This window comes from Mandrillus leucophaeus, unplaced genomic scaffold (assembly GCF_000951045.1).
Source record: "Mandrillus leucophaeus isolate KB7577 unplaced genomic scaffold, Mleu.le_1.0 Scaffold14, whole genome shotgun sequence".
Classification (NCBI taxonomy): domain Eukaryota; kingdom Metazoa; phylum Chordata; class Mammalia; order Primates; family Cercopithecidae; genus Mandrillus; species Mandrillus leucophaeus.
The window spans coordinates 9,349,720-9,371,594 of NW_012101365.1; the positions used below are offsets into that span (position 1 = coordinate 9,349,720).

Genomic DNA, 21,875 nt, shown 5'->3' on the forward strand with positions numbered 1-21,875 from the left:
TACCTGGAATTATAGGCAACTGCCACCATACTCAGCTATTTTTAGTAGAGCCAGGGTTTCACCATGTTGGCCAGGCTGGTCTCAAACTCCTGACCTCGCGATCCACCCACTTCAGCCTCTGAAAGTGCTGGGGATTACAGGTGTGAGCCACCATGTCTGGCCACGTTTATCTTCTTAAAAACCCAATCTGAGCACTCACAGTCATGCTCCTCTGGGCAATTCCTTATTGCCTGGCCACACCTGAAGCCCTCCGCTGCCTTTCGTCCAGTCTGTTCCAGTTCTCTATTCCTCCCTGGACCCCTTTTTGCTACATACTCAATGCCTAAAACACACCATGCCCCTCAGGGCTCCCTACAGTAAACTCACTTTTTGCTCTGCTGTCATCCCTTTCCCCAGAGCATGCCAGCACTGAAACCACCAATCTCCAACTTCCCTTTCCACACAGGCTTCAAAGTCATCTTCACCTTGAAGACTGTATTCACTCTACTAGCCACCCTAACTGGACCCTCCGCAGTTCTCTGGGAACACCATGTACACGTTTCACCTTTCTAGCATTTTCTACATGGTCCTAAGAGTCTTAGTTTTTCATCATCTTTGTCCCAAACCACAATATGAGACCTCAGCACCTAGATCTTAGCACATAGTAGATGGAAATCTATGCAGGCCATCATTAGTTCTATTGTTACTGAAATGTTTGTTAAAATGCATGAATGAACGGTTGAGTGAAGCCTAGAAAGAACTACAAATGCTCAGGCAGTGAAGTCTTGATTTCTGGGAAAAGCAATGCTGTGAATAATTTAATTTTATGGTGAAAGAAAAGCCAAACAAGGATTAGACTGGGAAAAGTTGTCAGGAGGCACTAATGTTTGCTTCTGACAGCTCTAGTGTCCTCAGTGTACCTCTGGCTGATACACTTAGAGTGTGATTTTGAAGGGGTGATTTCTCAGGGATTCTCACCTATTTCTATCATCCTCTCTTGTGCAAAGCTGTTTCATTTTGGTCTGTAAATAAACAAAGCTCCTTCCTGCTTGGAGTCCAGATAGCCTATTCCTGAAGGCTGTGGTTCCAAATGAAAGAAGGGATGTTTGTCCTTGTATATATTTATTTTCATCCCTAACCACTGGATTGAGGAGAAGGCTGGTTCACTGCTGTAGGTTGGGTTTTCCAGAAGCAAAGGTTGAGACAGATTTGGGGGGCATTAAGGATGGTCAACTGTGAAAGAAGGAAGAGAGAGAAGGACTGGGTAGAGGAAAAAGAGCTGAACCAAGGTACATTCTTGCAGCACCTTGGTGAACCCAGCAGAGTCTCTGGAGTGAGTGGTGTCCATCAGAGCCCTTCTGCCTCTGCTTTGCCAAGTCACCAGGTGCTGGCTGTCCTGGGAAGTGCAGCACCTCGGGAAGGCAGCTCTCTGCAACTGAGGCAGGCCCTGGAACATCTGGCAGCTGTCTGCCAACTTTACTCCATCCTTAAAGGGGAGTTTGGCCATGGCATCTCAGTCTCTACCGTGCTTCCTATATCCACGCAACCACCGTGACCTGTTATTTCTTGTTCCATGGAATCTCTTCTGTCTACCTCTGTTTCTACAGCTCAATTCAGTACCTCAGTGAAGATCCTTATATTTTCTCTCTCTCTTTGATTACTGAAATAGCTTCACACTGTTTTCCCTAACCCCAGTCTATCCTCTGCTATAATACTGCCACAGAGTGCTTTAGAAAAAACACAAGTTTAATTGCTTTCCTCCTGGCTTAATGCTCCTTTAGTGGTTTACAGTGGGCTTCACGATTAAGTTCAAACACTTAAGTATGGATTACAGGGCCCTACATCCACTGCCCCTATCTGCCTCCCCAGCCTCCTCTGTCCTTCAACACCCACCCCCTACCAGTCCCCACCCCAGCTTCTGTTCCAATTTACCTAGCCCTTTTGATAGTTCCCTTAGGGGCCCCTTCTCCCTTTTTTCCTGTCCTTGCTCAAAGACGCGTCCTCTGCTGATGAAGATCCCTGTGGTCCCACAGCCTATGATTAGACCCGGATCTCCTCCTTGCATGCTTAGGACGCTTTCTGCCTCGCAGCGGTCTGCAGCCTCATGTTCTGAGCCTAGAGGACATAGAATCAAATTAATCTCCTTTACCAGCTAAGGTTTCTTCCTAAATTACTATAGAGAAAACTTGAAAGAGTGCCCCACCCTGCTAAACCAGTCTGGAACCTTTTTTATAAAAATTACACCTTTTATGTTTGTGGAGATTGGGGATGAAGGTGGAACAGAATTTCCATTTTGACCTTCCTATGAAAACCATTTTTAAAAAGTCTCAATTTAATAGGTAAGGTTTCTAAATGGTGCTCCTTTTTTTATTATTTATTTATTTATTTTTAACATACATAATGCTTGTTCTAAAAATATTTCTCTTGATCCCTTCATCCATTCGGAACGTACTTTTAAACAACATTTACTCCAAAATGTAATGTAATGAATAAGAGCAGAGGTTTGGGTATCAGTCAGAGTAGAACCCATGGCCTGTCTTCAGCTCTTAGGCTGTCACTAGGGAGTTTACTTTTCTTCTATAAACCACAATTTTCCCATCTGTCTGTGAAATGGGGGTAGTATGGGTACTATGTTATCCTTCACAGAGGGGTAATATGAAAATGAAATGAGAAAATGCATGCTGTGTCCTTAGTGCAGACCCCAGCATGAAAGTTCTCAGCAAACCAGACTGCAGTCTCTCCTGTGTTAGATACTAGACATAGTGACATAATTTAGATATTGTCCAGAACGGTATTATACAAAGCCAAGGGCACTGCTCTTTTCCAGGTTTCTGCCACTTTGACATTCAAAACAGACTAAGATTTTCCTGTTCTCTGCCCCATCCTTTGAGCATCTTAACCTTATCCTCCAGACCATCAGTGTCCAATAGAAATGTAATATGAGCCACATATGTAATTTTAAATTTTTCAGTAGCCATGCTAAAGAAAGTGACACTAATTTTTAATATCTCTTATTTAACTTAATATATTCAAATTATTATTTTAACATAGAATTGATATAAAAATTATTGAGATATTTTACATTCATTTTTCCAGATGAAATCTTTGACATCTGGTGTGTATTTTCCGCTTAACACCTCTCAATTCGGATGCTATATTTTTGTTGGAAATACTTGATTTTTATTTCTTAAATTAATATAGAAAAAGTAGATTTGCATGCCCAAGTTGTTCCAAACATAATTAAAAGTTTTTCAGTAACTGAATTGAATAAGTTGAAGTTAAAACTAAATAAAATGAAGAATTTAGTCCCTGAGTTATTCTAGACATACTTCAAGTGCTCAGTCCACATGTGACTGGTGGCTGCCATAGTGAACAGCAAAGTTCTCGTAGAAGTCACTGCAGAGGTTGCAGTCTTCCTTTTCTTATCTAAACTTGTTTTCATATTTAATTACAGATAGAAGCTCTTTACTTAAAATGGATAAAAATGGTGTTGTGGAGGTGCTTTGGTTCCATTTAGAGGAGGGTTGTTAAGCTGTTCGCTCTCTGACCCCTCTCCCAACCTCCACCCTCACCTCTATCCCCAGAGGTCCTGGAGCACCTCTGCCCAGCCCTTGAGCTCCATGGAACAATTAACAAGTGGCATCTTAGCACTCAAAAATTGCTGATCATGCACCCAGATTCTATCTTGGGGCTCAAAGGGATCTTAGTATATCTATGAGTCAACTCCTAGCCCCTCCCTGCAGTGCAGAAATACTATAGAATTCCTTGGGGGATGAAAGAGGGCTCAGACTCTGTTTAACACCTAGGAGCAGATGGATCATTTCATTCTATTCTGTCTTACGTGGTTCTCTGTGTCCTTATCTTGTCTTCCTAACTAGGTTGGGGGCAAGGACTGCTTTTTACAGCCCCACAGCACCCACACAAAGCAAGACAATCAATAAATTCTTAACTGAAGGCCTGACTGATTGCAAGAATTCAAGGTCACTTGAAAAATCAGGGTCACTGCATTGCACAACTCCAAAGAACATCATTCAAATTGTATTATATGGTTGTGCAAGTGGCAGCCTTGTAAAATTTGCAAAGGTTTAGACTGGAGTGTCCTTTCCAGCTGAGAAAAAATTTTTAACAAATTATTTGTTGCTGCAAAGTACATCTCTTTCCCCTTATCCTCTGCCAGGGAAGCTACTCAAGAGTAAGTTTTCTTGACTTAGGAATATATGTTCATTAGAGAGGGTGTATGCATGTATGAACACATGGGTTCATGTGCGTCTAAGTAGGTTTGTAGATCTACCGTGTTAGGAAGCCCATTTGGAATGGTTTGAGCATTTGAACCTTGTATTTAAGAGGCTACTGTGTTTATATTCCTTTTGAAATTTTCCATTTTCAGAATCTTTGGTTTGAATGATGCTTTAGAGCTCCTGGTTTGTAAAGCTCCCCAGAGCATGACCCATAGGTACCAAGCATGTACATCAAAGTCACTGGATGAGCAAAGGGCCTCTTGATGACTGCATGGTTTTTATCTTTGCAAATGCAGAGGAGGGAGGAGGGAGCAAAGAGTTTCTCTTAAATAAAACCCTCTGTTTACTTTTGTGTTTTTCAAACTGATGTGTTTGTTTTTTCTCATGTCTACCCAGGAAACCAAGTGCTGCCTCCTGGAGCTTCTCTTGGAAATGGGCTCACACCAGAGGCAGCAAGAGACCTTGGCCTTCTCCCTGGGATTGCGGTTGCAGCTTCACTCATTGATGCCCATGCAGGAGGACTAGGTAATCTCTTTATTTGTTGCCTACAGCCAAAACCGTATTCAAATGGAATATTCCCTAGAACCGATGACACTCCTTTTCTGTTTTTAAAGCAAAGGTCAAAGACTTTGGTGTTCAAGATTAGGCATTTGGATAGAATTATAGAACTTTTCATTAATGATAAAATTTATTTATAATTGTATTAATTTCTTTATACATGGCAATAGAAAAAAATTTATTTGAATAACTTTCTGCATAGTTCTTTTGTTTACTGAAAATTCAGAAAAGATACGTTAATTTCTTACCACACTTAGCTCTACTGTTTTTTTGTAATGGTACTCCAAAACCCATATAAGTCTCATAGATTTATTTTAATAATGTATTTGGCTTATGTCCTATATCCAGTTCCTTGCTTGTAGTCTTGATTTTATCTTCTACATAACTCTCAAGCCTTTCATTCATGTATTCATTTGTTCATTCCCAAAACACCCGTTGAACACTTACCATGTCCAGGCATGGTGCTAGGAGACAGTGAACTTAAAACAAAACCAAATAAAACCAAGGTCTCTTCCCCAGATTTTAATGGGAAAACACACAGGGAAACAAAGAATTACAGTAAAGAATGATGACTATCGTCTTCCTCATCCTTATTGCAGGTTGTGTGTGTTTTTTTGCAGGGGAGGTTGTTCTGGTTCTCAGCATCTCTCGTCTTAACTATAGCCATATATTTTTTCCCTAGCCTTTCATTCTAACAGTGTTTTGTTTTAAACTATGATTTATAATTCATGAGATCAATTTAGCAGGACATGACCACTGAATTTGCACAACAGAATGGAACAGAATTGAATAGAACAAAGTAGAAAACATCAGAGTACATTTCACAAAGTAAGGGAAGGCACTGCTTTGTTGAACTGTGTTTCCATTTTATGTGTGTATACTTTCAGACACTTCCATCAACCCTGCCCTTACTGTGCCCATGCATTTATACCTCTGTGACTTGGCACACATGTTCTCTGCCCAGAATGATTGGTCCTCCACTACTCCAGCTGGCTAACTCTTCCTCTAACTGCAAGACCCATATCAGATGCTTTCTGCTCTGCATAGCCTTCCATGAAACACTCAGGTGTATTTAGAAATTCTCGAAATTATGCTTTTTTCAGCAAACTGTTTGAAGAAATGATCATATTGCATTGTAATTTCTAATATATCTGCTTGTCATTTCCATTAGACTGTGAACTCCTTGAGAGCAGGAACATTAGGTTATTTGTCCTGTATCCTTCATGCCAAGCCCTACATCTGGCTCCTATAGCTGCTTATAAGTTTATTAAATGAATAGTCACATTAAGGCAAGAATAAAGTGAGATGGCTTTAAATAGTAAAGATTAATCTGCCTTCTTATGCAACAGATTATTAAATGGTGCCTTGTTCTACATACTACATGGACTTCCAGAGTAATAGCGCTCTCATCAGTCTATGAACATGTCTGTCCTGTTCATCTCTCTGTCCTCAGGATCTAAAACAGTACCTAAGAATTAGTAAACAACTCATAATATATGTAGGTTGATTGAATGCTATGTGATGTAGTTCCGATTACAGGCAAGGTTGTTTCTTTCCAAATACTTTTCATTGTGAGCAATGTGTGCTTTTGATTGGAATGCTAAGATTTTGGTTTTTATGTACAAGCACAGAGAGAACTTAAGGTCTTGAAAGACATGGAGTGTTTCTGTGCCCTAGCAATCCTGACATTCCAGATCATGCGTGAGGCCACAAAAGCTTTCCCTATCATGCTTTTAAAATTATCCCTGGGGTGACAGTGTCAATCATCCACCCCTACCTGGGTGACAGGCACTTGGCTGGGACCAGCATATGCTGAAAGAAAGAGAACTGCTGCTTGAAGAGCTGCAGACACTACAGTTTCCTTGTCAGTTTCCCAGACTTCCCTCAGGGACATGCCAAAACCCACCTTCTCACTCCTGCCCAGGACTCACTATGTCCTCCAGGAGGGGAGACTGCCAATGACCCTCATCTTATTCCTAAACAGAGATATTCAGTGGCAGAAGTTTTACCCTTAGAAGCTTTGGCTTAAGCCTTTTGTTCCCCGTAAAATGTAAATGCTTTTAAGTGATATGGTTTGGCAGTGTCCCCATTCAAATCTCCACCGAGTTGTATCTCCCAGAATTCCCACATGTTGTGGGAGGGACCCAGAGGGAGGTAATTGAATCATGGAGGCTGGTCTTTCCCATACTATTCTCATGACAGTGAATAAGTCTCACAAGATCTGATGGGTTTATCAGGGGTTTCCGCTTCTGCTTCTTCCTCATTCTCTCTTGCTGCAACCGTGTAAGAGGTGCTTTTTGCCCTCCACCATGATTATGAGACCTCCCCAGCCATGTGGAACTGTAAGTCAAACAACCTCCTTTTCTTCCCCGTCTCAGGTATGTCTTTATCAGCAGCGTAAAAACAGACTAATACAGTAAATTGATACCAGTAGAGTGGGGCGTTGCTGAAAAGATATTTGAAAATGTGGATGCAACTTTGGTACTGGGTAACAGGCTCATAGGTGAAAGAGACTTGCCTTGTCTCAGATGAGACTTTGGACTGTGGACTTTTGGGTTAATTCTGAAATGAGTTAAGACTTTGGAGGACTGTTGGGAAAGCAGCTGGGAGGGAAGCTGTACCCTGCAAAACCACAGGGGCAGTGCTGCCCAAGACCATAGGAACCTACCTTTTGCATCAGTGTGACCTGGATATGAGACCTGGAATCAAAGGAGATCATTTTGGAATTTTAAAAATTTGACTGCCTTGCTGGATTTTGGACTTGCCTGGGCCCTGCAACCCCTTTGTTTTGTCCAATTTCTCCCCTTTGGAATGGCTGTATTTGCCTAATACCTGTATTCCCATTGTATCTAGGAAGTAACTGGCTTGTTTTTTATTTTACAGACTCATAGGTGGAAGGGACTTGCCTTGTCTCAGATGAGACTGGACTGTGGACTTTTGGGTTAATTCTGAAATGAGTTAAGACTTTGGGGGATCGTTGGGAGGGCATGATTGGTTTTGAAATCATGTGAGGACCTGAGATTTGGAAGGGCCAGGGGCGGAATGATAATGATTTGGCTGTGTCCCTATTCAAATCTCAACTGAATTATATCTCCCAGAATCCCCACGTGTTGTGGGAGGGACTTAGGGGGAGGTAATTGAATCATAAGGGCCGGTCTTTCCCATGCTATTCTTGTGATAGTAAGTCTCACAAGATCTGATGAGTTTATTATGGGTTTCCGCCTTTGCTTCTTCCTCATTCTTTCTTGCTGCCACCATGTAAGACATGCCTTTTGTCCTCTGCCATGATTGTGAGACCTCCCAGCCATGTGGAACTGTAAATCAAATTAAACATCCTCTTCTTCCCAGTCTCAGGTTTGTCTTTATCAGCAGCATAAAAACGGACTAATGCAGTAAGTTAGTAACTTCCCCCCGTATTTTTGTTAGTGGAAAGATAGAATAGTTTTTTTTTTGTTTTTTTTTTTTAAATGGAAAGATAGAATAAGAATCTTGGATTCTTTAAGGCCTGAACTTAGATGCCAGCAGTGGCTGGGAAGGGCACAGGAAGGTGCTAGTCCATGACGATGGGATAGTACAGACTTACTTAATGTATGTTGACTATGTTTTATCCTTATTATGCCTTCTTACGCCTCTTCCTTTACCCTTCACCTTACAGCCAATCCAAGATTAGGATATATCAAAAAAGATAGGAGGCCTGGGAGCAAATGTTTCCTCTCATTTCTGCCCTTCCTATACCCCTATTAGGATGTAGAGGTGAACAGAGGCCTGAAAGTCTTGAAAAGGTTGTCCATGGGTCCAACTCTATATTAACTAAATATAATTGAGTGAATGCAACCTGTCAGTGATTGGTCTAGGCACTGGAGATTATCAGCAGTGAACAAATCAGGCAAAGTCCATTCGTTTCGGAAGGAAAATTCTCATTGTTCTCTCCTGCCTGCATGTTTGTAGCTTAATAATATAGGTTTGGGACAGCTAATCCCTGAGACATATTGTGATGCTATGATAAGGGCACTCAACATGGAATTTTAAGTTCTGGATTTAGATTTTGTCTCTGCCTACAAATATGGTGCTTCTCAGAACGTTTGTTTCCTTTTATGCAGTGAGAGAGTGAGAGACAGCAGAATGCAGGATTCACTACTTTGTGATTCTGTATAGGTTGAGGTCAGAAATACTCTCAAGAACTGGCTAAATGAACTCTATGTTAAGAGATTTCTGAATGTCAAATACAGACCAGCTTTGGATTTGGAATTGCCATCCAGGGAGAGGCCATCCAGGCCTCTCACCAACAAACCCTGACAACTGTAGTCACTTCAAATGCTGACCTGGCATGGCCTGCTTTAGACCCCACATTCTGACTAGTATGAGGGGTCAGCATTCTGCTTTGGAGAAATACCCCTGAACTTTCATTCCCAAGGGAGGCCTGGGATGGGAGGATAAAGATCAAAGAAGCAAGCAAAACTCAACCCATGCTTTTCCCAGTTCTGGAAAAAGAGGAGGAAGGACTTTGTGGGAATAAAAATCAATGATGAAAGAACATTTTGTTCTTAAGGTGCTGGTTAGTAAGTTCTCCAGCAGACAGTCAGAAGATAGGAGTAGCTTTGTTTGTACTTTGTGGGGGTAGTTCTGGCCAGGGCTCCTGCTGCTGATATTTTTCTAGCTTATAAAAATAACATTAACTTTGTTCCAGCTCTGTTCTTGGCTCCAGCATCCCAACTGTCCTGAAAGGCAATAACAACCTGATTTCTGTCTCAGGCCCTTCTTCTCTCAGTTGCTTTTATCTGTCAGACAAACTCCTGATTATCCATCAAATCTTGAATCCTGTTCTCCTCTGGGAAGCCCTCCCTAACTTCCCAAGTTGACTTAAGCACTCCCTTTTTTCCCCCACTGTGTCTTACGCTTACAATCTGGCACACACAGGTTTCTCTGTGCCAGATTGCCTCACCTACTAATCTGCCTCTTCTACTGCTCATCTACTAATCTGTAAACTCTTTGGGCATGCTGTTGTTTCATACTCCTACTGCAGCAGCCTGCAGAGTGCTTTGCATATGGAGGACCCTTAACACATGCATATTTAGTGAATGAGTGGATGAATGAATGGCATTCCCTCCCTGAGGAATGAATATTACGCCTGAGAGAGAGAGAGTAATTTCTCATTCAAAGGCAATTGTCCCTATACAATAGTTATACTTGGCTCATTTCTGCAGGAGCAAAAGCTTGGGTTCTTCTAGATGTCTGGAAATCTGCCTCCTTTTTACCTTCATCACATTACCAAGTTTTGGCCAAGAGCAAGCTTTGTTCCTTGGTTTAGCACAACTCTTTGATTACCAATATTGGATTCTTGGTCAGATGTTGAATTGGCTTAAATTGCTCATCTAGGCCAGATATTGAATTGGTTTAAAGTGCTCATTTCAGTTGCAGAGCCAGGCCAGAATGAGGATTTTGAATTTCTTTTCTTTTTTAATGGAAGAATTTATTGAGCCAGTCTTGCAAAAAGGGCCTTTGGTTCGTTCCCTAGAACAACACGTAGTTTATTCCAGTTAACAATAAAACATGCCAATTACATGTCTCACCATTATCAGTGTTCTAGAAGACAGAGTAGACAGGCTGTGACTTTAGCTAACGTGATTTGGGGGGAGCATTTATTTATAAGTAGTATATATACTAAATGTAGCATGATGGACAAAGAAATATACTTCTTGGCAGTGATTCATTGCATTTGTAAACTTTTGATTCATGAAGCATGATATGGTTTGGATCCTCACCCAAATGTCATGCAAATTGTAATCCCCAGTGTGGGAGGGGACCCTGGTGGGAGGGGATTGTATCATGGTGGTGGATTTCTCATGAATGGTTTAGCATCATCCCCTTGGTGCTGTTCTCATGATAGTGCATGAGTTCCCTTCAGATCTGGTTGTTTAACAGTATGTTGCACTGCCCCACTCTCTCTTTTGCTCCTGCTCCGGCTGTGTGAAGTGCCTGCTTCCCCATCACCTTCTGCCATGATTGTAAGTTTCCTGAGGCCTCCCCAGAAGCCGAGCAGACACCATCATGCTTCCTATACAGTGTGCAGAACCTTGAGTCAATGAAAACGCTGTCTTTTATAAATTGCTCAGTTTCAGGTATTTCTTTATAGCAATGCAAGAATGGACTAATACAAAACACAGCTATGTTCATTATAGAATTTGCTCCTCATTGCAGCTTTGTAGTGAAGTTAGGACAGGTATGTGTACCCTCATTTTGCACAGCAAACAGCTGAGACCAGTGTATTCTAAATTCAAGAATAGATATTTATTATCTTACACTCAGTTCTTAAAGCAACTTTGCACATATTATCATTTTGTTCCATTTGTCAGGTGAGACAATTGAGGCTTACAAGACTACCTAACATTCTTAAAGCTACACAGTTAAATGAGAGATGCGTGACTTAAGCCCATGCTTTGTGCACACTTATCACTGTGTTATAAAGGATGGCCTATTTATTTGAACGTGATCCACTCTGCTCTTTAATTTGACCCTTAAAATGTGGGCAAGTAACAAATTTTGAAAAAGGAAAGTCTTTAATAATATTTATCAACAACCTACTTTACTAGTTCATGGGTTTAGACAGTGACTATGAGAGAGAAGTGGACTTCTGGGAATTTGCATTCTAGTAAAGAAAACAGACAAGTAAATAAACAGTTACAATTACTTGTACCATGTATGGAAGGCTTTGGAAAAACGTAAAATGGGCCTAAAATTGAGACTTAAAAAGGATTCCTAGAGGGAGTGATATCCAGTAATCTAATTACACATTTCTTTCCCTGTTATTACTTCCTGGTAAAGTGGAATTTGTTTCTTTTTTGTGACTTTTAAACTTCAACTAGGCTTCATTTCTAATAATAAAATAATAATAACACTGTTAATTAGAACAAGTAGAACCACCACTCTGACTGGTACTACTGTGATGACCATTTCTTATGTGCGTCCCTATGTGCCAAGTACTCTACCGGATACTGCTCAGACTTTATCTCTTGCTCCTCACAATAAGCCTACAAGGTACAGATTGTTTCCCCATTCTGCACATGAGGGAATTGAAGGCAGAAAGAATAACATTTCCACAATCACATAACTAATCTCATAGCAAGATCTGAAACTGAGTCTGCTTCCAATATTCATATACCTTTTCTATAGGCCAGTGGTTCTCAACCAGGGGTGATTTTACCCCTCAGGGGACATTTGGCAATGTCTGGGGACAGTTTTGTTTATTGCATCTGGGGAAAGGGAAATGGCATTGGCATGTGGTGGGTAGAAGCCAGGGATGCTGCTAAACACCTTACAATGCCCAGGCCAACCCCCTGCAACAAAGAATTGTCCAGCTTCAAATGTCAAATATCAGTAGCACTGAAAGTGAGAAACCCTATTCTCTCCTGGAACACCTCTAATGATATTATTTCCCTTCATCAATTCAGCTTATTTCTGTGGAAGCCAAAAAGCAGCCCACAATAAGGGTTTTGCTGATACATTAGTACTTGGTTGAAATATATGTTGTCAAATTGACTCTTCAGTAAAAGTAGTTGTGAGATTAAGAAAATAATAGAAGTGAAGCCTGAGGAGTAGGAAGGACAGAATGGTTTCTACCCCATCTATTTCAGAGTCAAGCCACACAAGACCGCTTGGCCGTCTTTCAGCACATCATGCACATTCCACCTCCTTTCCTTTGCTACTCATCCATCAGCACTCAGTCTAAATGTTACTTTGTGGAAACGTCTCCAAATTTAATCCACTCTTAGAAAAACACCAGTCGCTGTCTATGCTGTATCTGTGAAATACTTTGCAACTATTTCAGTTTTTTCACCAAATCATGTTCATCTTTGTATGCCCATCATCCAGCATGGAACCGCCATAGCCGGTCTTCACTAAATCAATGTAATTATTTAATTACTATTATTAGTAATTAAGATAATAAATATGAGAGGGTTTTGAAAAATCAAAAATAAGAGTTGATAAATATAGGTGAGGGAGACTTTAAGAAAATATAGATTCTTATGCCCTACCCTGCTGAGGATGCCTGGAATCTTGTTCTAAGTGTGGAAAATGTCACCTGGTACCCAGAGGAGACAGCCTGGGGGGATGACGATGAGTTGACACTGAGGACACTGGGGTCAGAAGCAGTAGTGATGTGTTTCTGCCAAGTAGGCAGATCAGACCAGAGCAGAACCGTGCTGCGCAGGAGCCAGGCCAGGCGCTGGCCAAAAGCTGGGGGCAGGAGGGAGCTTATCCAAAAAGAGAAAGAATATGCATCCAAAGAGGCAGACGGTCTGCAAGAAATTGGGGGTGGGGGGATTAGAAATGCAGATAAAGTCATGCCGTGGAATCTGGAAGGAGAAACCAGTGCCAGTCCCTGAGCAGATAGAGCAAGGACAACTCTGAGAGTTCCTGGATGTGAATCACAGAGGGCAGAGGAAGAACGTATTAATGGGATTGCAAGTTTATTGTTTTAAGTTGAGGCTTGGTTTAATATGAACCACCATTGCCTGAGACCTCGGCAGTTCCATGAGCCATGGCAGCAGCTCATGTGGCGGAGGGAGGGGCAGAGATCTCACATGGGGGAAGGATAACTTTGAGTTTCCTGTTCCCAGGCTCCAAGGCTTTCTTGGAGTGCTGTGATTCTCTGGACTGCAGAAGGCTGGCCTTAGCTGAGAGACCAGACTTTGACTCTGTGGAAGAAAACTGAGAGGAATCCAGGGCCTGGGGCTATTGCCAGCTCCCCATGTGTCCCCGATTTTTAAATCTTGTGCCACACGTCAGTATACATGGCTGTGAACCTGCCATGAAACCATAACATTTTGAGTTTAATACATACCCTCCTGTTTGGATAATGAGTAATCATAGACTTTAGAACTAAAAGGCTGCTTAAAGGTTTTCTATACCAAATTCTTCAATTTGCAGATAAGAAAACTGAAGCCCAGACAATGATGAATCATCCAAAGTTACCCCAGCATATTACTGTCAGAGTCAAATTTAGAATCTGAGTGACCTAGTTCATCAGCCAGGGTCCCCGCCCCATTGTGCTCCACTGTCTCCAGGTTAGGAAAAGGGAATGACTCCTGATTTGTTATTCCATTTTATGTCTTATATCCCATTTAATGGCTATAGCCAGCTTCACTGGTGCTCATTAAATAAGTAAATTAGTTTTCCTGAGCCACACTTGAGTAAATCTCTTTGTTGTGTTGTCACAATCTACAATAAGCTCCAAAGAATCTCCTCTAGAGCTGGAAATAATAAAAACACCTGCCATTTGAGTTGCTTCCAAAGAGCTCAAAGCCGTTATTTTAATTTCACCTACCATTCGTTGAATACTTATGCTGTGCCAAGTGTTTTGCTAGGTACTTGACTATTCACTATTGTCAGCTCACAACCACACTGTAAGCTGCAATTATTTTTGGCCTTTAGCATACAAGGAAATCAAGGTTTAAGAACTTGCCAAAGGTTACATTTTAATAAATTATGAAGTTGGGTTCCTAGACCCACTGACTGCGGAGCTTATGAGCTCTCCCCTATTTACCCTGGCTAGTGAGTCTGTGTGTGTCTAGGTATGTTTGTGCCTTTACTTACGTTAGCCCATACTTACACCAATGCATATTTATATCTATAGTAGAAGATAGAGCTTCTACTTAATAACCTTCTGGATGTTTGTAGATCTATTTTATGGATGAGAAAGTTGAGACCCGGGGTGGAGAAGTGACTCTAATAAAGTGTATTTAAAGCATCACAGGAGTCTGGGTTCCATCAAATCATGGGGAATAAGGCCAGGCTTATTAGATTAGGGTAGGAATGGGATGCATAGCTCTTGGGGTTGTGTGGTGGAGAGATCAACAATATTAATGTTGATGTTAATTTTGTTTACTAAATTTGTTAATGCTGACAATCTCAATCTCAAAGATTAATCTTAATCTTTTTGTGGTGACTTGCCATTTTTAACCTACCCTTGGAATAGGGAAGGTATTTTTACCTCCCACGAATGGTTAAGAAAACTGACCCTCAAGGAGGTGAAGGGATTTTCCTAAGGTTACAGGACTAGGAAAGACTGGATCCAAGACTCAAACCCTTATTTGTGTGCCTCTGTCTTCACGTCAGCTTTGGTGCAACCCTTGCGTCAAACAATGGAAAAGTACTACCTAGTAAATGGAGCAAGGTGTCTTATTGTGTGCCCAGAGCCTCTCATTTTAAACATGACTGGAATCAGACAGCCTGGGTTCAAATCCCTGTTTTGCCACTTATTAGTAAAGAGCTTACCTGCTCTGTGCCTCAGATTTCCCTTCTGCAAATGGGGATGGGAATAGTGCCTCGCAGAGTTATTTTAGAAATGCCTTCTCCTGACACGTTGTAAGCACTCAACAAGTATTAGCTACTCCCGGTTGAAAGCTTGAATGTAAAAAGCCTTAAATTCCCAGCCAAAGAGATTGAATGCTAAAATTAATTTCAAGCAAACCTACCTATTGAAATAGCTTTCTCAGCACTGATTTTGATGTGAAAAAATATCTGGAATATTCTTCGTTATCAAGCATGTGCCTTGGCAGTGTAGTTACAATTTTTAATACTAATGGATGATCATCCATTAAAGTAGTAAAAAAGATACCATCTCATTTTAAGCTTAGAGCAAAAGCTTACTTAAGTGAAATTAAGCAGCTATTTATTTCGTCAGGCTCTGGGGAGGATTCCGAAATTATTTGCTCCCTACTAGTGCCTAGCACTTTATCTTTGCAACCACACTTACCCTGGAGAGTCATGGTTGGACAGAAAACTGTGTATTCCTGCATCTCTACCTTAAGTATTTCACAATCACTGTTTCTCATCCGCCAGGCCTGAGGGTAGGCAGTGCTGATTTCACTGTCTCATACCCACTCCTCTTTCTGCCAGTGTCTTTTGTGAGGAATTTTATCTCTGCCCCTTTCTTTTCACCCCATTATCTCTTCTCCAGTCTTCAAATCCAAACAAAAAAACGTTAAAAGTTTGCTCATATTCCCTGCAGTCTGAGCTGGTGAATGAATGCTCTTCCAGAGCCCCTTAGGATTTCTGCGCCCATACTTGTAAGTGTTCCCATCTTCATTTTGTTGGTGGTGATGACAAATTACCCCACATGACCTCCCTCTGTTCCCATTTTAGTTAGAAATTACTGTTTACTAGAGATGGAGAATGGAAAATATATGAAGGGGCAACATGAGAAAATAGGTTATTTTGATTACTTCTAATCATCCATCGTAAATCAAATTCATAATATAGATAAACAAATAAAAAGAGTATTTCAATTTAAACTTAGAATGACTTATAGGGTTTTTAAAATAATCTGATTTCCATTCTTGTAGCAGTTTTCAAACTTGAGTGTGCATAGGCACTCATGGAGCTAGTTAAAATGCAGATGACTGGGTCCCCACCACCACCACACCTCGTTGTCATCAGTGGCTTTAACTGGGGCCTAAATATCTGCACTATGTCCAGCCCACTCATGAGCCTGATGAACTGCACCAATGGTCCCTTAAAAGATAGCAAGAGGGGCAGACTAAACTCACGTTGGTTACCATCAAAAATTGTCTGTACGTAATCCAGAAAGAGCAAAGTTGAATCCAGGCTAATTGAAAGACTGCATTTTAAATGTTTTGTTTCAAAAGCAGAACAATAAAGAGTTTTTCCAATGTATTACACTTCCCATGAGCTGGATGCTGCCTGTTTACCTAGATGCCACTTAATGTGGACAGCAACTTTTATGGCTGTGCACATTCTCACCACCCCCATTTAAAGAGAGCAAGGAGACCCACTTAGACTCAGGGTGCTAGTGTGGTTGAACAGAGAGAATCCTGGTCTGTCTGGCACCAGCCTGCTCTCTCTTACCATTGTATAGCTTCACCCAAGCCAGCGTTAACAGCTGTAGATGATTTTCTTCTAATGTTCTAAAACCTGAAGACATGGAGCATTTTTTAACCAAATGCTCTCCAGCCCTAGGGAAAGCTAAGCCTCTTCTATTTTGTTGAAAGAGAATGTGTTAGGCTGTCGATCTGTATTGTTACATGTCCCTGGGCTGAATTTAGCCTCAAGAGTTAGAAGTGTGTCAGCCTTGTGACTCACCACTATGAAACCCTCAGACCAGAGTCTCCTACTAGTATCAATAATATGAATGAAAACTTTATATGCCTTCTAGATTGAGGCCTCTCACAGCTCAAATTTGTAAAGAAAAACCCACGCAATTGGATTTTGTGAAATATATTAAATATGCCCATTAATGTGGCTCTTCAAAGGAATTTATATACTGTCTGCTTTACTGTGGTGTTTCATTATAGCTCAGCCAAATGCATGTGGCCTAATAATTTGTTTCCCTTATGCATATCTATCATTAAATGTAACATGCAGACAATAACATTTAAACACCTAAATACTTGATTACATAGCTGTCTCCCTGACTTAAACTGTGAACTTCTTATGAGCAATGGAATCTGGTCATCTTCCTCTCTCTAGCTCTTAGCTCAGTAAATGAATGAATATATGCATCAATGAATACATGCATGAATGAATGGGTTTACTTAACATGCTAAGCACTAGACTAGTTACTGTGCAAATACAGTGATACAAGGAAATAGAGACAGATGGATTGAGTTCTACAGGAATTTTTAAAAGGGAGGAATCACTTTCAGTTGAAACAGTAAGGCAAAGAAAATACAAAAATACGAATATGTATTGAGGGACCTCCATGATAGAAATCTTCTGGAGAGTCTACATGTTTAATCTTCACATTGATTCCAGCAACTTGCTGAAGGTCACACAGCTGGCAGTGAGAACCCCCTGAGGTTAGCTACTGTGGTCTTTCAGGGAAGTGGGAAGGGATAGCCTTTGAATGAATCTGGAATAATAGGTGTATTCTCCACTGGAAGCAATGAAATGTAGAGTGTTCTGGATGGAGAGAATAACATAAGTGGAGGCACTGAAATGAGGTTATGGAATAGTAAGCATTTCAGTTTGGCTGAAACCTATGATATCGCTAAGGGATTCCTGGCAGAAGAGGATGTAGTGATCAAATAGGTGGAGATAGATTGGGAGTCTGTCCCATCTGAGTACGGTTTTGAAGTTTGTGCTTCCTCTTTCTCCCTGGAGGCATTGGGAAGTCATTGAAGGTGATCTCAAGCCAGGGATTCATTTTAAGCACGGCTTTATATAATTTTATACACACTAGTTGGGGGAAAAGGCAAAGGGGTTTCCTGAAATAGGGTTTTGGCAGTGGGGCTTGAAAAGAAGATAGGGAGTTTGACAACTTTTTAAAATAAATCCGTGCATTAGGCAAAAGTTATTTAAAATTTTTGATGTTCTTTATATTTTCCTAGCTCTTTCTATTTACATAGCTATTACTAAATTAAATGTATAAAAATATTTTTCCTTTTTAATTTGAAATAGATTTCACCTCATATTTGGCAGAAGATAATAATAACTTGTTAACTTCACGGCAGTCAGAGTAATTCATCCAGTCTCTAAACTGTGCATTCATTTAAATCTATTGTCTTTGATGGACATATCTAGTATACTCACTCATTTAAAGTAGAGCCATAAATCCTGAAGTTAAATAAGCAAAACAAAAGGCCTCCCAAAGCTGAGAAAACACTTGCCCTAGAGTCCACACACTGTAGGAAAGTACAAGGATTATTTTTTGACTGTCATCCAGCACTACTGACTTAGAATTATAGCTAAAATATGCAGTAATTTTAATAATTAATAACTGACTATGCAAAAATATTATTTTCTCCTAGCTTCAATCAACAGGTAACGTATCTGCCTTTCATGTCAGGTACTGTGCTAGGTACTAAAGATATAAATATGAACAAATTATAGTCTCTGTCCTCAAAGAACTCCCATTCTAATTGGAGAAACAAGCAAGTAAGCCATCCGAGTATGAAGTGGGAAATGTCTGATAAAAGCATGTCTGGGCTATTACAGGAGTCTAACCTCACTTTACCTGAGCAGGTTAGTAAAATTCCCTCCCCTTCCCCGAAAAATGATTGGTTTGACGCTTAAAGATGAATAGGAGGGAGAAATAGGAATTTATCAGATGGACAAGACGGCCAGGCAGGGAGGAGGATGAGAAGAAGAGGGAAGCAGAGGGACGTAGTATGCACCAAGATCCAGAAACATGAGGGTACCCCTTTGGCTGCAGAATACCAAGTATACTGTAGTATAGAGTATGCTGAAATGGAAGTGTGAGAGATATATGTGGGGACAAAGTTTTTGAGGGCCTTGAACATCATTTAAAAGAGTTTGGAATTTTTATCCTTAACGTACTAGCTTGTAAACAGAAACTTTGGAGGCAGTGAGGTTAATGAACCAGAAGACGGGACTGTTAGACCTTGAAGACCAGAACTGACGCAATGCCAAGGCAGTATCAGTGGAACAAGAGGGGACATTAAACAATTAAAATATAGGCTGATGAACAGTGATGGGGTCCTTTAACGCATGGGCATTATTTAGCTCTCTGAAGCAAGAGTGCACTGGACAATCACAGCATGGCACCGTTCAACAGAAATAAGCAGAATCTGTGTGTCAGGAGGGTTGAGTGTAAGTCTCAAATCTGCCCTTACCAGTTATGTAACTTCTACAAGTCACCTCTTTAAATCTCACTTTTTTATATAAGTGCAAAGAGCAAGATTCATGCTTTTTCTTCTACTAATATATCCACTTTTATATGCCAAAATTTTCCTATTATTGAAGTGGTATTGCTGGAATAAATGTGATCACAAATAGAAAGTACTTAATTCATTAATTTATTCACTTACCATTTATTGATTTTTTTTTTTTCTGGCAACAATGGGCTGTCCCCTTGGTCCCCCAAAATAAAAAGTTGGTGAAAATTAAATGTATCCACATATACAACTCACAAACAAACCTGAATGAAGGCACCAGAGAGCTACTAAAGGACATGAGGGGCCAAGATCAAAAGAGAAGCCTAGAGAGCTGGGTTCAACATTTCCACCCTTTTGTACGCTGAGCATTTGCTCATTTGCTGAGATTTGGACTCAACATTTCCGCCATTTTATAATACACTCTGAGAGTTTGCTGAGTTGAAACCTGCAACTCAGAGGCCCAGAAGCTAAACACCAATTTGGGCAGTCTGCAGGCTGGAAGTATAAATATTTGAGTTTGGACATCAGTTAAGAAGGAGAATACTAGTAAATCCTCTAAGTGTTAGTTGGGACCCTGAGAGTAATATAAACTAAAAATAGACAAGCTTTACAAAGGCCGAAGCCTGGGTTTGAATTAAATTAACATCTGATTAAATTCAGATCATTTATCCCTACTTGAGCTAACTGCAAGAAGCAAGGTTATATCCTTCCTCGAGGTAGGTAACATAATCAAAAGCTCAAGTTATAACTAAAAGGTTTCATATATAATGGCTGCATTCAACAGAAAATAAGCATGTAAAATATGAACAACTTCGAAAATCAAGAGTAAAAATAAACCCACAGAAAAATCCGTATGCTGGTGGTATTTGACATGAACTCTAACATACCTGTGATTAACATGGTCAAGAAATTATAGGAGAAGATGGAGAATTCAGCAGAGACCTGGGAAGTAGAAAAAGAAATGGGAATTCTAGAACTGAAACTAATAATTGAGATTAAGAACTGACTAGATGTAGTCAAGTCAACAGCATGCAATATAATTGAAAAGATAATTAGGGAACTGAAACATAGATCTGAAAAAACTATTTATTCTACAGCCAGTATACAAAAGGATGGAAAATACGTGAAATACACAAACAAGTATGAGATATATGGAGCATGGTAAAGGTGTCTAACAAAGGTGTAGCTGGAGTCCAAGAATGAGAGAAGAGAAATAATAAATCATACATAGAAGCTATATTTGAAGAGATATTGGCCAAAAGTTTTCCAAAACTTATAAAAGAACTCAAGTGAGTTATTTTAACTTTTGAATAATAAATTAATGCAATTCCATATTAAAAGGATACAAGAGAAAAATTATGTTAACAGTTGTTTACAAGTGCTTTTGATACAACTTAGCACATATTCATGATTTTTTAAAAAAATCATGGCAAACTAGGAGTAGAAAGAACTTATTTTGATTAAGGATAACAACAAAGAAAAAAACCTAATGCAAATATCATACTTAATGGTGAATTATTAAAAATGTTCCAGTTCTTACCACTTTTATTCCACAGGGCCTACCCTGTGCAACAAGTCCAGAAAAATAAATTAAAAATATAAAAATTAGAAAGAAATCAAGCTAACATCATAAATGATACAATTATACACATATAGAATATCAAAAGAATCAATAGATAAAATATTAAAATTAATAAGTAATTTAGCGAGGTTGTTATTGCAGAAAGTCAATACAAAACTCAATTTTATTTCTGTAATCCAGAAGCAACCATTTAGAAAATAATAATTTTAAAATAGCATGATTTACAATAAAATAACAATATTAAGTATTAAGTAGGAATGAAGATGTGTAAGACAACTATGCAGAAAGCTATAAAACATTGAGAAAAACTAAAGAAGTCATAAATAAATCAAGGGATATATGATGTTCATCGATTGGAAAACAGTATTATAAATGTCACAGTTTCTTCCCGGTTTTTCTATAGATTAAATGTACTCCAGTTCAAAATTCTAGCAGATTTGTGTGTGAGAGGATAGAAATTGGTAGACATCCTAAAACTTGGATGGAAAGGATAAGACAATCTTGAAAAAGAACAAAGTTGGGAAAACTCCCTAATGCCAGATATCAGAACTTATTATGAAGTAATTAAGAATGGTATTGAGGCAAGGACAGACAAGTAACCCATAGGAAAACAGATTAAAGAGCCCAGAAACAAACTCACACATGTATGGGGAGTTAATCTGTGCAAAAGTGCCGTTGCCAGAGCTGTAAGGAAACAATGTACTTTTCAGTGAAATAATGCCCTGCTGATTGGTTATCAGTATATTGAATTTTGGCCCCTCTCCTTATACTATGCATACAAATACATTCCAAACAGATTAAAGACTTAAGTATGAAATGTAAAAAAATAAAGTTCCTAAAAGACAAGGTCTTCATGATCTTGAGATAGACAATTTTCCTAAA

At 39.8% G+C, this 21,875-nt stretch overlaps 1 protein-coding gene across 3 annotated transcripts in view; it reads left to right on the forward strand.

Moving 5' to 3' along the window:
• FGGY (FGGY carbohydrate kinase domain containing) overlaps positions 1-21,875 on the forward strand; it is a 469,171-nt gene that overhangs the window by 234,077 nt on the left and 213,219 nt on the right. For 2 of the 3 annotated variants that reach the window (XM_011973864.1, XM_011973863.1), the window contains one exon: positions 4,614-4,742. In XM_011973864.1, coding sequence (XP_011829254.1) covers positions 4,614-4,742 — 129 coding nt within the window. Of the gene's footprint in view, positions 1-4,613; positions 4,743-7,924; positions 8,092-21,875 lie in introns of those variants that run through there. The other variant, XM_011973865.1, reaches the window with a different exon arrangement.